Source organism: Micrasema longulum, unplaced genomic scaffold (genome assembly GCF_059751315.1).
Source record: "Micrasema longulum isolate JH-2025_06_02 unplaced genomic scaffold, ASM5975131v1 h1tg000136l, whole genome shotgun sequence".
NCBI lineage: Eukaryota > Metazoa > Arthropoda > Insecta > Trichoptera > Brachycentridae > Micrasema > Micrasema longulum.
In genome coordinates, this window is record NW_028277342.1 from 110,104 (window position 1) to 127,553 (window position 17,450).

Sequence of the window (17,450 nt, forward strand, 5' to 3'; positions counted from 1 at the left end):
AGATGGCAGAAATTAATGAATTTGATGTTGCGCCTTTGTTTTTGCGAATGAATGTTAGTTTACTAATAGCGCGGATGTATGTGTAACTGCTCTCCTGTAAAATGAGTTTTGCCACTGTTATTCCCGGGGTGCAAGTTGTTTTGTAGCTCTATGGTAAAAAAAATATATTTGCACATAAGCATTTGCATACAATACATGCATTAGAAAATTTTAAGACAATTAAATATCTTGCACCAACAGCCTCTTATTTACGTTTATAAACAAAGAAACATAAATCTTAATAAAACACGATAAATATGCTTGTACAAAAAACAATAATAAATCTATCTGTGTAGAAAAAACATTTTTTTTTCATTAATATTGACAATCAATTATGTATAAAAAATATTGACTCTAAATTCACTTAATAAAATATAGATTATGTACACATTTCTTATTACAAAGTAAAATCACATTTTTATTTTAGATAAAAGGCACAAATTATTACAATGAGAATAAAATAGTATAGTTAAAATTTAAAGCGCTATTATAAGGCACATTCAATATATATGTTTACATTAACTTACACGGTAAATGCATTGAAAAATTATTGATATGCGAGTCTTGGTATTTTTAAGAGTAGAGATATATATTATTATGTACTCAAAACTGATACATATGTTAATATTCTAATTATACATACAATATAATTTACATGTCACAGTTTTTCTGTCATAGATAACATAAATATAAGTCAATATTTGAGAAATTGAGATAAAATATTGAATGCTTTTAATAAGAAAAAAAATGTATAACTTTTAATCCCATTTAGCTATGTTATGGCAAAGTTTCTGTTTTACACATTTGAATATAAAAATATGATAAAATGAGTGACTTCTTCAGAAGTGCCTAATGTTACAAAAATATACATTGTCATTGCCCATGAAAATTATCACTTTTTCAAGTCATTAATTTACTGGTGGTTTTAAATATTGAGTTCTTTTTTAGTGAGAAATGAGCGCATTTAAAAAAAAATAATAATAAATGTCCCAAAATTTTCTGCGAGTCTTGTGCATACTAAACCTAAATGCATACCTAATACATATTTATATTGTGACCGTGGAAATGATAGTATGGCAGTATGAATATTGTTTAACATCAATGAAATATATTTTATTTTCATTTCCTGACTTGCTAAGAAAAATTGGGACTAAAAATTATATCTGGTTTAAAAGCATGGTTGACTTTGGCAAAGCAGCTGTCAAAGAAACATTAATTTGGATATTTCTGCTTCAGAAATGGTTGACTTTTACAGCTATTGTACTGAACGCTACTTTAAACACGGTTGACAGCTATTGTGCTATCATTGAATGTTTCTACTGTAAAATTGGTCCACATTGACAGCGATTGTGTTATCACTGAATACTTTTACTCTAGAAGTGGTCAACTTTGATGGCTACTGTGTTGTCACTGAATGTTTGTACTATAAAATACTACTGTCGACTTTGACAGCCACTACCTACTGTGTTACCACTGGAGGTTTCTCTTCTAGAAGTTGTCGACTTTGACGGCTACTATGTTGCCACTGAATGTTTCTTCCCTAGAAGTGGTCGACTTTTACTGCTACTGTGTTGAGCGTGGTGGTGGCTGGAAGGAGGATGTTGTCCCAAGAGGGGGAGGGTCCTGGCTCCGTGTCCGTGGCGTTGAGGGTCAGCCCCAGCGAGGGCAGAGTGTTGGCGCAGTGTGGCAGCCGTAGGGTAACCGGACGGGCGAACCCGAGACCCTGGGGACCGCACATTACCAGTGGAGATAGTAAAGCTTCACCTGGATGATGAATCATTTCATTACAATCTGTTTTTCAATTAGATTTTAAAATTGTGCAAATATTAATCGGAATGGGCATTTTGTGTGCCCATATGGGAGCTTGCCGCACTTATGACAATTTACATTCATTTATTAATATCGAATTGAGTAAATTATTTATGAATTTATTATGGCTAAAGGTTGTACCTGTGTTAAGCCATAATAATTGACATGGAAAAAAGAGTAAATTAGGAGAAATAATAACATATTACAAGAAAACAATATTAAGAATTAAAAGAATAGATACGTAATCTAGAAAACGGAATAGCAAATAAAAAAATATAAATAATGCACAAGTATGGAGACCAAAGCTCAGAAAGGGTGACAAATTATATATTCAATGGTTTTGATGTAAAAAGACTTCACATGTTTTTTCAATTCTTTTAACAAAAAATAGTAAATGGATCACGCAAAAACACTTGGATTTTATTTTTTAAATTTATTTACTTATTACTATGATTCTCACAATTTCCAAAAGATTTTGCTTTTGTCAAACAGTTTTTCATAACAACAAGGGAATATCTAAATACACTTAATTTTACAAAAAGCCTTTAGATTGTTTGATTTTGTCAATAGTAGTCAAAGTTAAATATCATAATACATCTTTAACCAAATCTAATGTAAGCATGCATTTAAAGTAGATTGATCAAATGTAATAACATGCTAATACCGCATTGATCATCTATGTATACATTCAAAACTTATTAAATCAGGAACCAAACGTTTCAATAAATTATATTTAAAATGGATACAAAATAATATTTACTTTTGTTGAATAACAAATTAAAAATAATCAAACATTCCAAAAGCATTTTATGAGTTGATAAATTTGTAGAATTTCTAAAATTGTTATTATTAATCATTAACAAACACCTTACAAGTTATAGCAATATACCATCAACCAAATCAGTTATGCAACGTTACTCTGCATCTTACTGAAAACATTAAAACCATGCAAGTAGGAACAGCAAGCATTTATAGAAGAAATACTAAGGGACATTTACAACGTGCATTAACTCAGAGTACTCAATGGTGCTTTCATACAGTGTTCTATAATAGTCTCCAACCGCTACATTATACGGGATCTACTTCACCATGCAATCGGTTCAACTGTGCTCAAAAACATGGTGCATTTTCATTCCGATTCAATGTATTTTTATTTACCCTTGTCCATATCAATGGGTGGGCCGGGTGTGGTTTGGTTGTGTCTCGGGTCAGACACGGTGAAGTATATCTTCTGCTTCACTCCGGGCAAGATGGCATCGGGAGGGATCAGAAGAGATACGCCCCAAGCTCTGTCTTCTAGAACTCCGCCTTCGCTGTCGAATATTCCCCAAGTGGTGCATGGCCCGTCGGGAGCTCCTATTTTACCCTTCTGACCGACAGCCAACAGATCTGTATCCAGCACCATCGGTCCCGGTACTACAGTTGTGTCATGGCCTTCTCCGCTACTGTTTGCCATTGCGGACCTATTATTACATTTGAAGATAGGCATCGTATCGTCACCTCTATTCATGTCTTGAGACGCATAGGGAGTACTTTGCGGTTTGCAGTCAAATTGCATGCTACATTCAGACTCGTAATGTGTTTCCATGGACGTACCGGATGCAAAATTGGGAAGCTCTTTTCTTTGAATATCCTGAGAAACAAATTTAACTTTTGGAGGCATTCGGGACTGATACATAGGTTCTCCCTTGAGAATACTTGTTTCGAATATGAGATTACTTCGCTTCTCTTGATCTGTCTGAGAGGAATTTCTCAAGGCATCAAAATCAATACCAGTGTGTGTAAGAGCGCTAGTATTTTGTTGTAATGCTTCCTGTTTTGATTGATATAAGGATTCGCGTCTTGATAAATGAGCTACATCACTTAAATCATACGGACTCCGCCTAGAATCTGCGTCATTTCTTGAAAAGGTATTTTGTTCTTTCACTTCATTTTGGGATTCGTATATAATAGATTCCTTCAAATCTCTTTTAGTCACATAAATCGGATCACTGGAAGTACCTTCCATCATAGCTTCAATTTTAGACTGGTATATTTTTTCCTTTTTAGCTTGATTTCTTAATCGTATTACTTCAAACCTATCCTCAGATTGTGGCTTGTTAGTTTCCATACTAGCTAGCAAAGCTGCCTTTTGCGAAAGTATTTCCTGTTTGGTAACATATGGACTTTCTTCAGGCGACGATAGATTAGAACAGGGATGATGAACCGTCGAAGACAGATCTTCGCAGATACATGAACTCGATTCTGCAGCTGAAGCCATATTGCGTGAATTCTGGATGTTATCCAAATTATTAGTATCTTTCAGAGGCTTAACATGCAATTCGGGAGTATATGTGCGCTCCGAAGAAAATCTGCTTTGATCTACAGCGGCTTGTGAGCAATCACCAATACGCAAAGTAGCCAAATTATTGACAGAAGAAAATTCATCGCGTGATTTATTGTGATCACTATCTTTATTACAGTGGTCTTGCCTGGAAATGTAAGAACTTTCACATTCAGGAGCACCACATTTCTCCCGGGAACAAATCGTATTATCAGAACGAGGTCTAAAATTACTCTTTTCATCCCTAGAACAATGTGAGGACTCTGAACCTCTTCTTTGTTTCCGGAACTCTATATTTGCAGAGTGAGAGCTGTCCACTGACAATCTGCGTTGATGTACTATATCAATAGCTTGACACACATTATCTGCTGGTGGTAATCTATGCTTCACAATTTGTTCTCTAGTACTATACGGGCTCTCTAAACATTTTCTTTGTCGGAGAATTTCACTTCTGGATTGATAGGGGCTTTCTGGCATCCGATATCTTGTGATTTCATCTTTCGTGGTATAAGGACTTTCCGAGTGAGCTCGTTGTTGCAGTAACTCACTTTTAGTAGTGTAAGGAGATTCAGAACTCATTCTTTGCTTTAACATTTCTTCTTTAGTCCCGTATGGATTTTCACCCCCCAATCTCTGTCTAAGCATTTCTTCCTTTGTGCTGTAAGGATTCTGTAAGGAAGATTTCTGTCTTAAAATTTCACTTCTCGAAGCGTACGGTGTTTCTGAAGAAGAGTGATTTATCATTCCATATGGACTTTCCCTCGATCTCTGCTGACAACAATCTTGTCTCGATGCATATGTAGCTTCCCTCTGCCTCTGCATTTCACTTCTAGAGCTATGAGGATTTTCGTATGTTTTGTGGCCTATTTCTTGCTTGTTATTATAGTCTACTTCACGCATCCTTTGACTTTGTTCATGTATCACTTCCTGCCTCGAGGAATAGGGGCATTGAGTTTGTTTTTTAAGAACCCCTTGTCTCGAGGCATACATGGATTCGCTATTAGTCTCCGATCTTGTTGCGTAAGTTCTTTCTGGTTTAGGTACTACTCCATACACCGCCTCATTTTTTGTTTGGAATATAGGCTCTGAGGGATTTCTCATATCCTTGCCAGGATAATAAGGTTCATGTTTGATTTCCAAATTACGTTGGTAGAGAGGATCTATCGCAGTAATCATATTGAAGGGTTTGAATTGGTAATCGTAAACTCCTCGTCGGTTGTATTCGATTAAAGAATTTTGTCTTCTTAAATTAGGTCTAACTCGGGGTTCAGTTTCAATTTCGCATAAAGAGTTTTGACGGCGAAGATGAAGGGTTTCTGTAGGATTGGACTCAGAATCTACCGTGGTGGGATTTAACCTATTTTTATCACTAAAAGAGGATTGTCTTTTAAGTATGGGTTTTAGAGGCGTTTTATTTTCACAGGTCGAATTACTTCGAAACAGGCCTTTGGGTTTATTGACTACACCGGTATCTATATTGGCACTGCTAAGGTCTGATTTCTCCCTTCTCAGCACAGTCGGTCTCGATTTATTAAGATAGTCATTCTCGCAGACAGAATGATGCTTGGAAACCTTTTTAGATTTTGACCGGAATAAATCTATGGTGATGCTTCTAAGAAATGAAGCTTTTTTAGATAGTTTCTTGCTGGCTTTAGGAGTAGCGTTGGTCTCATTGTCCACATTCTCGTTCATTTGAGCAGGGCTAAGGAGGATTCCCAAACAAAACAGATATTTGAGAAACACTCTACAAATTATGTAATATGTAAATATGGATTCAGCACATGAGAAAAATTGTTATAGACATGTGCGCTAATGATTCGACCGTAGTTTGTTAGCTTAAGGTGTTCATTAAAAGCATTATGTAAAAATGACTTGAAAGATTAAAATATAATAATAACGGTTTATTATAATAGTGTTCTTAAGCACTTATTATTGACACATATCTTTATCCCGATTAGCAACAATAAAGTTTGTCTCGCATTAAAAAAAAAAACATTTGATGAAAGACTTTCTTCAGTGTAAAACATTGATAGAAACATAACATAACATCCCCAAAATTACAGACCAAACAAAACAGAATCAAAGTACAGTGGTTGTTACAAATTAGTACATCAGTACGGAGCGAATGTTTTATGTTTAACATTCGCTTAAAATATCTAGCTACGAAAAGATAAATTTAACCACAGTAATGTTTGATTAAATCAGTTTGGATATGTAAAGATATATATGCACTAAGATGCAGACACATCAGCCAAAACCCGCCTCAAAATAAAGTGCAATTGTGTTATAAAAACCACCAAGTGAAGTTCAATATAAGGAATGATTACCAACACACACATGGTGACAGTAGAAATGTGAAATATTACACTATATGTAGTATTAAGTATGACTGGGGACCGTATTATTACAGCGAGCCTTAACTAAAGCGGTCCCATATTGTAGGTTAGTTTTAAGCAATGAGTGTTTGCATGTTAGAGCAACAGGGACTAATGTATGACAAGAATTAATGCATGCAACATAAAAATATATACGGGGTTTAGCAAATCAATGTATTTACGAGTTACAGGAAATTTCTATGTGATTGACTATTCTTTATTAAAAGTGTGAGCAGTAAGTTACTTTAATTTCTCCACTGCGGCAATATCATCTGGGAATTAAATAACAAAAGTGATAGATTCCATTAAAAAAAATTAAAATCCTTTTGTAATTATAGACAATACTGATAAAAAAACAATTCATTTTCAATTGGAAACTTAGATAAACAGATGAAATTATTTTGTAAACAATAATACCACAAAAATTGTTCAAGCGAAGAACTAACCTGATGTTGTGCATATGTTGAGGTTTTTTATATAACTCGAATGCTGATCCTCTTTGCTCGCGACTTCCGGCTAAATCTATAAAATGAAATAATAAATTAGTTTTGGATACGGTCCAGAATGTCCACGGCAGACAGTTCATCGGCAGTTCCCCATATGGTTACAGCATGTTCCACGTAGAGAGTGGGCACGGATTCAGTAAGTTTTGGACACATTCTAGCATCTGTACCTTAAAGAATAAACCACGGGAGTCACATTGAACAAAATGTTTAGAAAAAAAGGTTTTAAGATTGAAATACTTATTCTTTGTACTTGAAGATTTAAAATAAAAAAAGGCGATTTCCAAAAGATCATAACTTTTGAAGCAAACGAGATAATTTTAATCTATAAAGAGTTTTCAACGTAAAATGATAATTATTTTGATAATAATAGTACATTTTAACACAGCATATCTGGGACTACTGATGATTTTTTTATTAAAACAAAATGGATTTCAGATTTTTATTTAAATTTAAAAGTGCATTTTTATGACGAAAGTGGACTTCGGTGTTTTATTTGCCTATAAAATAGCTTATTTATTTCATTGATTTTTTTTATTTATTCAATTGAATAAGCTCACTTTACAAAAATAATACAGGTAAGTACAAACAGTAATAATTTAAAAAATAAACAACACAATATTTTTTTTTTTAAAGAAACCAAAAAACGTGCTGTAACGCAAAATCAAAAGTAAAACTTTGCACAATAAAAAAGAGAAAAATATGGATAAAAGTGGACTCCAGTGTTTTTTTTATCTTCTAAGGTATCTTTAAATTGTTTTTTCTTTTATCTATACGTACATTTTTTTATGGTACATACATGTTATAGGTAAGAACCAACTATCTTATCTATTACATATAATATGTACCATGGGGGCCACCATATGAATGAATATTTTTTTTTAATAATGAATATGATTTTTATACTAGGTTTTTGACTGATATTACTCGTGCCTTTATAGATTTATTTTAAGACAATATAATATGTAAATTACCAATAACATGTGAGTTGTTAGCGTGCGGAGGACCGCGCATATGTGGAGGGGGTCCGGCATAAGGAGGAGCTTGGGGTGGACCCTGACCTCCATAAATACTTTGCTGCAAAACGAAAATATAAGTAAGAAAAAATCAAAACTTTTGCTGAATTCCTCAATTGAGAATCTGGAGAATTAATAGAAGGAAAAGATGAGAAAGAGGATTTAAGAAAAACAAATGTAAATTACCTGGTGTGGGTGATAGGAATGTGGGTGTGTTTGTTGAGGAGGCTGCCAGCCCCTGGTTGGGGGAGCCCCCCACCCGTTCTGTCCTCCGGGCGGAGCTCCTTGCATACTCCGACCGTTCATTTCCATACCCTAAAAAATTGAAAAATACTATAAATTTTGAAATAATTTGTATCCCTTGTTTTTAAAATAGGCGTACAACCTTATTTTCCTTTTGGAATAATTTTTTTTTTTTTCACTTTATCAAAACAGCTGAAAAACAGATATTTATAAAATTATAAAATACATATAATAAATACATTTCATAAAATCTAATAAAAGGCTTACTGGTAATTTTAGTAAAGTTAATAATCGCCACATAAATATAATACCTATCGTAAAATAACTAATGGAACACAACTTAATATTATTAATACGCAAATGTAATTCATATAATTAAAAACAGAAAAATACAAATACATATATTTCTTATATATACTTCCAGAAATCAGCTTATAGAAATGTTTCCCAAGAAAAATTTGACAAAGAGATTTGAGGATATTCCCCTTCCCAAAAAAGATCTTCATCATAGCAATCAATTTGTCAATCTTGAACAGAGGTGTGCACTCTATATAGGGATTTAAGCAGTGCCTACCAACTGCTTAATAAGTCAAGTCTATCAAAATCAAGTTGTTATTACGCCGGCAATATCTATTGAGTAACATTTTGTCAATTGTTCAGAAGATTAATAAAACAATATACCTTTTGATGATGGTTTTTAAATTTTTTTTTTATCTATAAAAAATTACATAATTATATTTTGAATACTTGAAATTGTCTAATCTTAATGACAAATTAAAATACTTTTAAAAAATAAAATTTACTTACAATAAATAAAATAAATAAATAAATAAAATGATAACGTACCAATTTTCATAAACATAATACAGTTAAGCATTCTCTCAACAAAAAAAATGTTCCCAGACATTCTATTAAAATCTGTGATGTTTTTTGTTTTTCCTGAACATTTTTGTGAATAACACATAGCCGAGACGAGATATTGCCGGTGTTTCTATTGATATTCATTTTATTGACAAATCCAAAAGGTTTCATTTTTTTACTACCATTAAGTAATGGAGGCAGTAGGCACTGCTTAAATATCTATATTTCTGGAGAGGGCATTAAGACAATAAATCCAAACTGTTATATTTTCAATGCTCATTAAGTTAAGAACATACCCCGTTTCCAACACTGTAGCTCTTGGTGTGATGTGGTGTGGTGGTAGATTGTGGGGCCTCGTTGGGTGGAGGCCGATAGTGTTTGGGCTTGGGAGGAGGTACTGGCTTGTAAAGGTTTGCTCCCCCGGCCTTACCGACACTTCCTCCAACGTACTCCGTGCTGTTACGATTGCTACTGTAATTCAAAGAACAAATACATAATAGTAATTACATGTTTTTTTGCTTCGAGCAGTTTTTGTCATGATAAACATCGTCAGATTGAAGGGAGGATAAATAAAATTAGTCAGACAATTTTTGCCACGACCAATCCCGGTCACTGATGAAAATCCTAAATTAAAAGTGGTCGAAACTAAAAAATGTATTTGCATAATGTATTTTGATTAAAATGCAGTTCCACCAAGTGCGTAAGTACATATGTACATAAAAAAACTAAACACTGCTAACTCCTTGTAATGTGTTCCTTCGGAATGTGCTTTACTATAAAGAGCGACACGCAACATCTCACCACACTCTCCATTCTCAGGTGTAATTGAATAGTCTAGGAAGTATGAACTTGTTGCTGGTCTCCTACGGCTCCATTCACCCCTCTACATTCAAGGTAGGTTTACTTCACCCAATACGAGATAACTTAGACACAGGTGAAGATATAAAATATATCGTTTCTTGGTGGAACAAAGAATACAATAGTTAGAAACAGAATGTACATTTAGGACCCGATTTTTGCGATTTTAATGATATAACTAACAATAGTTCGATTCCCGACATGGTTGATGTGAAATATTTATTTAAATAGTCCCTGGACTGGTACCTGAAGCGTAAGACTGATCACCTTACCTTCATGTAACAAAATTGATCGAGATATGCTGCGATTGGTGTACCAATCCAGTGCCCTATGCACCATTCGGTACAGAAAGGGAATGATGATGATGATTTATAAAAAACAAGTTTTCATATATTATTTTCTGATTTAAAAATGAGCACTTAGTCAAGGTCATTTTGACATCACTTGTCATGCCCACCGACAGTGCTTCAAAAACGTCATACGTGCCATTTGTCCCATATAGCGCGAAACGTCTCGTGTTCGGGTTATTTAAAATATGCATACTTTAAACCTTTGTAGAAAATTTATCAGACATAAAAAAAATATTAGTTCCGTTACCGTTGTAATTTTTTGCTTATTTAAAAAACGTGAAAAGACCCTACTCTGTGTTTGTAAAAGAGCCAGAATCCTGGACTAATGTTTTCGACAATGGCTGCTCTCAGATAAAAATCGTGTAAAAAGAATTCAAGCGTATTTAAGTCCGCCTCGTAGTGTAATGGTTGACGCGTTTGCCTAACATGCTCAATGTCCCGGATTCAATTCCTGTCAAAATTGACGTGAAATATCTTTCATAGGCCCTGGACTAGATATAAAGCGTGAAACTTATAATCTTGCCTTCATTTATCAAATAATGATCAAGATATGCTGCAATTGGAGTACCAATGCAGCCCATAACTCTTTAAGGACTGTAATATTTTTGGAGACGATGCTCTAACGTCATGTTACATTAGAGAAATGATGACATGTTTTCAAATACAGATAAAAATATTTTTAAAATACACATAATAATATATACTGTTAAATAATATATTTTCCAAAATTCATTATTTAAAAAAATTAGAGACGTATATATCAAGTCTTCTATGTAGACTCGTGTGATATTATCTCACAAGGGTCAATATACCACTGGGTGCGGATAGAGTGAAAATATTAGATTTCAATAAATACATACCTATATTTGCTATAATCCCCAGACGATGCGTGAAGCGCCCTGTTTTGTGAAGGGGGTCCTGACCTACTATAAGGTCCAGGAGGAGAACTATATAACTCCGTTCTGCTCCCATTTGTTGCGAATTGTTCAGTTCTACCCGGGAACTGTTCATTCCTTACTCCATTTGTCGCAAACTGCTCGGTCCGCACTCCATTCGCTACGAACTGTTCGGGCCTTGTTCCGTTCGCTACGTACTGGTCGGTTCTTGCCCCGTTTGTCACAAACTGCTCGTTTTTAACTCCGTTGGCGACAAACTGGTCTGTCCTTGTCGTATTGGCTATAAACTGTTCTGGCCGGGTACCGTACTGGTCGGCCCTCGTGCCATACTGATCATTGTTTGGTCCTATTCTGCCACCAAACTGGCCACTGTACGCATTGGGAGATGTGGGGTCTATTACAGGACCTAAATGCCTCTGAGGACTGCCAATCGGTTTGGCTTCATATGTATTACTAAAAAAGGTGTAAATATTTTCACATTATTTTAACTAAACAAGTATACATAAATGCAAGAAAGGTTCATTTCTATATATGGAATGGATAATCATACTTTAAAATGTTCAAAAAAATAAATTTAAACACTACATAAAAATAACAGAAATAAAAATGATTTTTCATGTTAAATACTTTAGCTACATATTTATTTTATGTAAAATCACTAAAATTAAATGTGGAATTTAATAATCATTTTGGAACCGACTGATCGTTTGTCAAGGTTAAAAAATATATAATTTCGTTTATTTTTAAGTCTCGACAAAAGAAAAGTTAGTTGTGTTCTGAAACTGGTCAGAGTATTTAATTAAATTTAGCGATTTTAAACAAAACAAATACGGAGCTAAATTATTTAAAAGAGAAATTGTTGCGTTACAAACATTTCTTAAAAGTTATTGGACATAGTTCAATAATTTTTTTAAAGCATTCACAAATTGGAAACATAATCTTACCTATCAGTTCTGGGTCCCACTTTGAGATCATCAGGCGCATTGGGACCCAGCCTAGAAGTAGACAATGACATTGGAGTTGGTATAATACCAGCCGGACCGTATGAATCATATGAAGACATGCTGTCATACGAGTTCTGAAAAGAAATAAAATTATTAATAATATAATATCATCATATTTTTTTCATCTCTTTCGTGGTGATCTTGTCTCATCTTACTGTGTTATTGAGATGCCTGTGTCTGTCTAGGGATCCCTGCGCTGTTGAGTTAGTTCTATCACCTGGCTGACCAGTACTGGTGTTGGAAGGTGTGCCTGATGGAACATTCCCATTTTCTGCTTCTGTGCTGCGAGGAGTTCCAAACAATCTCTCTTGAGCGCTTGGTCGCCCATTGTTCTAGAAAGAAGAAACACAATAAAATACACACTCACACAGTGAAAGTTATCCAAACTTTCGTGCACTGAATTTATTTTTTTATGCGAAACAAGAGAAAGACATTTTATAAGAACAGAAAAGTTTATCTTTCTTACTGGTTGATGATGCCTCAAAGAAGGAGGATTCCGCCCAGGGGTAGGTCCTGGTAATAGCACACCTCCTGGAGGTTTTACGCCCCTGTCTATTCTTGGGGGTAGGTCTGGAACTGAAAAAAAGAACCTAATTATAAGATACGATTAAGATTTATTACAACGATATGTGAATTCACAGTCCACAAATCACAGGTGGTGAAATACATACTGAATTATTATCTCTTAAAGACTATGCTAAAAAAATCCCCTTAAAAACGGTGATGTAACATCGTGTTACATTAAGCAAAAGACAAACTTTAAAATACAGGTCTTAAAAAAAACAATTAAACACAGGTAGCTTTTTTTTCCACCACAATAGGCCTTGACGCCCAATTACAGTGGTGAATTACAGCACAGTACACCCAGGCTTGAGATAAGACACATTTAATTTTTGAGTTCTCACCGGGAATCGAACCCAGAACCTTCCGTGTGTGAGTCAGGTGTCTTAACCACGGAGGCCGCCCACAGGTATTAAAAAATAATCTATTTTCCATAATTTATTGAAAAAATCATCAATTTTATTTTTTATTACCAAAAATAAAGACGTTATTATTTTTTTTAATAGGAGAGATGTTGAAACACAATAGGCAATAAAAATTGCCAGAATTTAAAAGTTTTAATCCATTTACTTCTACAATTTATAATACAAGTAATTTAATTTTTTTTCTTCAACGAAAAAATTGCAAAACAGTCGTATGTACGAGGTACCTGTACTATTTATGTCATAATTAATTATTTGTAAAACAATCACCGTGTCCATAGCCTGGTGAGATGGGCAGGGGGGCACGTGGGGGGCTGTAGGGGCCCACGTCCCCCTCCTGCGGGGTAGTACCCCCGCTGGCCGAGAACCCGTACTTGCTGTCGCCATAGCCCGTAGGAGAGTTTAACTGGAGGACAGAGGAAGGACGGATATTAAAAAAGAGAAAATAAAATGCTGTCAATCAACACGATTAGTAATTTAAAAAAATAAAACCTTGTTTTCATAATACTGATGTTTATTTTAGATATTTTTTGATCAAATAAAAACACAATGGTTATCTAAAAAAAATAATTTGCTCTATTGAATCATAATTATTTATTTAATTATTACTATAAAAAGAAAATTACCCACTGAAAATCAATTAAATATATTTAAACATTATATTTTTCTACATACAACAATTAAAAATCAGTTTCGCATTAAAAAAATTTAAAAAAAGAACACAACATATTCTTTCAAGGATGCTTAAAAAACATTGACTTACATATACATAAAAACAAAAACCAGCCAATACGTTTAAAAATTTAATAAAATTTGCAATAGTTTTAACCAATATTTGCATATATTACTTAAGAATTACAAATAGATTTTCCCAATAATTATTGATGCAAAGGAATGAGTTCACCAATGAAATTAGATATTTGTCCCCAGAAGAATGAATTTCACCAAACTTGTGTTATTTCACCAGCAATTGTTAACTTATTATGAGTTTGTTAAAATATTATTCCATTTAAAGACCAAACACCGAGTGATCATTTACACAGATTATACATACACAAACAATATTGTTTACCAGTCTAACTTGAAAAATTCGCATCAAAAATAGAGAGAAAATGGTACATGCGGGTGTTATTGGAAAAACAAAAATGATAAGTGCCATTAAAAATAATTTTTAATGAAAGACAGTATTTATAATACGAAATCATTTTTTATTACAATGTAACTACATATTTTACTTACGAACAATCTAAAGGCAAAAAATCAACAGTCATTAAAGTTTATTAAGTTGTATAAATAATAGATGAGTACAGTTTTTCAACAGATTTTATATTATGGTTAATCCATTTGTTTTTGCATGTTTTTTAACGTAATCTACTTGGTATCACATAAAAGTATGTATAATACTGTTTCTATATGATTACATGAGAAAACTTAAACCGCAATTTGATTACTTTGAAACCCCTTTTTACGTTTTAAAGGCAGCAAGAAAAAAGTTTTTTTACAAGGAAAAGACTAATTGAGCTATTAAAATAATGCTAAAAAGTGAGTAAATTAAAAACGTATAGAAAAAAATAGAATTACATAAAAATAAAAATAATTTGCTAGGCTATAGTGTAAACATACTCCAGCAAAATTGTAAAAACTGTAATAATTGGGGATTGTTAATATTTTTAATGTATTTTCAATGATTTCATTAAAAATATTTTTATGTTTCGTATTTTTTCAAACAATATTATATAATCTGTTTTTTTATTTTTATATTATGTCGGCCTAGTGGTCAGCGCGGTGCCTACCATACAAGAAGTCTCCGGTTCGATTGCCGACATGGTTGGCATGAAATATTTATTTGAAAAGTTGTTTTTACACTAGACTTTATACTAATAAGTACATAGTTTCGGACTGGTACCTGAAGCCTAAGACTGATCATCTTACCTTCATGTAACAGAAATGATCAAGATAGTGGAGTAAAAAAAATAATATTTTTTTTCTTATTAGTGGCATAAAATATATTTTTAAATTTATAACTTTAAATTCCTGCAAAAACGGTATATTGCATTGGCCACGCCCCTAATACATCACAATTCGGTTAAATTTAGAACTTTGTTCGTGACCGTTTAAACTGAAATAGAACATCATCATGAATCTTGATGTCTCAATTGTCAAGGTCAAACACGTCGCATTTTCGTAGACATTTTTTTAACAATTACATTTTTAAAATTATGTATGAAAACATTTCTTCATAGTATCCACATTGATTTTGAAAATACAATCAATTTTTATAACTCCATTTCACATGTTTTTATTGGTAATTGTAGTACGTGATAGTTCCCTATTATAATTTTGTAGAAACTTTAGTGTATTTTATTTTGTACCAAATATTTAGTTTCAAGGGTATACATGATTTCGAAATGTTTTATCCAAATGTAAACTACTGTACTGCTGACCACGTACTGACTTACGCTGTATTTTAAGAAATACACATCTTTTTTGGTACCCGTTATTCAAAAAACGTATTTAATCTCTTTTCTGTCAACAATTTCTTCCTTCAAATGACATTAGTAAATGCTATTTGCAACAGTAAAAAATATTTTGTATCGTAATCTCAAATACAGAAAAAAATTACTTATGTTGTATTCGAATTAAGGCGACGGGTTTAATTTGACGCAAATATATGTTGTTTAGCAAATCATTCGTTCTCATATTTCGACAGCCACAATGGGGTTGGCAGTAATTTTAGAAGCTAGACTGATAACGTGAAATACCTGGCACACCCACAATGAGGGATAAGAACTGACCGTGTAGGGGGGCGGAGGGGGGGCAGGCTGGTCCAGGGCGGGGGGCTGCGTGGCCACGGAGGGGTCGGAAGAGGCACGCAGCAGGCGAGGCTGCGCCCCCTCGGGGCCCCCCTCCGCGTCGCTCTCGGGACTGGAGGCGTACGACAGGCGGGATTCGTTCGTGGTCGACATGGGGAAGAGGAAGTCGTCGGACAGGGGCTCCAACCTCTGTTCGCGGGCGGTCGCCAGAAAACAGATACCATCCGCAGATGTAGTCAAGCGGTATTAACGGGGACACAAACACACAGCCGCGCAAGTGGACAGATTAGCGTGAAACTTCAGGTGCAAAGGACAACATTTTACCCTCATTACAGTCAAGCGATAGTTTATTTTTTGTATTGGTATTCCTTTTGGGTAACACTCTTCAAAATTATTATGTACAGTTCAATATATGTATGCACTCAATAACATATAATAAATAGACACATTATTTCTATACTAACTTCATCTGAGATATAACAAATATTGCGTTTCACTCACAATTTGAAAAAAGGGAAATAGCAAATCAGGATGTAGAAAGAAACAGATTTACATATTTCCTTAGTTCATTTTAAAAATGTACTTAAAAATATAACTAAACATCTATTTTTCCCATAAATTGGATTGTTTTAGGAATGAAACTATACATGTGTTCTGTTTTTCACAATTGCGGTGCAATTAGAATATGTTTTCATCACGCACAATGGCATATTTGTGCGTCACATCTGATCATGATGAATGTCAGTTAGAGAAATTAGCCACGGAATTAAAATGCCATTTTCTTCGCGCTAGGGATGTGTCTATTTAATTGTATGTCAATGTATGCACCATAAAAATTTGAGGGATTAAACTAAACCAAATAACAAATATCTACTGTACTTTGGTGAATCAACTATGGTTGGATTTTTTAATCTACCCAATTTGATACAACAATGCATATTTGTACTTGGATCAATGTGCACTTTACACCCGACAGTTTAAAACAGAAAATTATATTATTTTAGAATATTATAAAGAGTGTGATGAATGATGTAAATTATTAGCTGAAATGAAATATTAATTTAAGTATAACAAAAAAAACAAAACATTATTAACATGAGCGTGGTATGATTTATATACATATAGATTTATGAGGTAGATATTGGTTTATTTGGAAACCTTTAAATCATAATAAATATCGGTACATACTATACTTTGGTTTGAAAGACATTGGTTATTTTTTGGTATTTGTAATATTACTTACTAAATTAATGAAATAATAATCTATTCAAATTATTTAAAGGGTTTCAAATAATAATAAAACAGATAAAGACTCTTCAAATTTCATTGTTAAATTAAATTATACATTGAGCAAATATAATCACATTGGATTTCAGC

At 33.6% G+C, this 17,450-nt stretch overlaps 1 protein-coding gene across 1 annotated transcript in view; it reads right to left on the reverse strand.

Annotated features, from left to right (window-relative positions):
- Window positions 1-454: 454 nt before the first annotated feature.
- The window catches only part of pyd (zonula occludens-like protein polychaetoid), a 197,193-nt gene continuing 180,197 nt past the window's right edge, over window positions 455-17,450 (reverse strand). Inside the window, 12 exon segments of the mRNA XM_088242416.1 lie at window positions 455-1,803; window positions 3,007-5,873; window positions 6,993-7,068; window positions 8,024-8,126; window positions 8,252-8,380; window positions 9,466-9,640; window positions 11,238-11,726; window positions 12,218-12,351; window positions 12,433-12,609; window positions 12,744-12,853; window positions 13,531-13,666; window positions 16,056-16,262. Coding sequence (XP_088098542.1) covers window positions 1,580-1,803; window positions 3,007-5,873; window positions 6,993-7,068; window positions 8,024-8,126; window positions 8,252-8,380; window positions 9,466-9,640; window positions 11,238-11,726; window positions 12,218-12,351; window positions 12,433-12,609; window positions 12,744-12,853; window positions 13,531-13,666; window positions 16,056-16,262 — 4,827 coding nt within the window. The 3' untranslated portion in view covers window positions 455-1,579.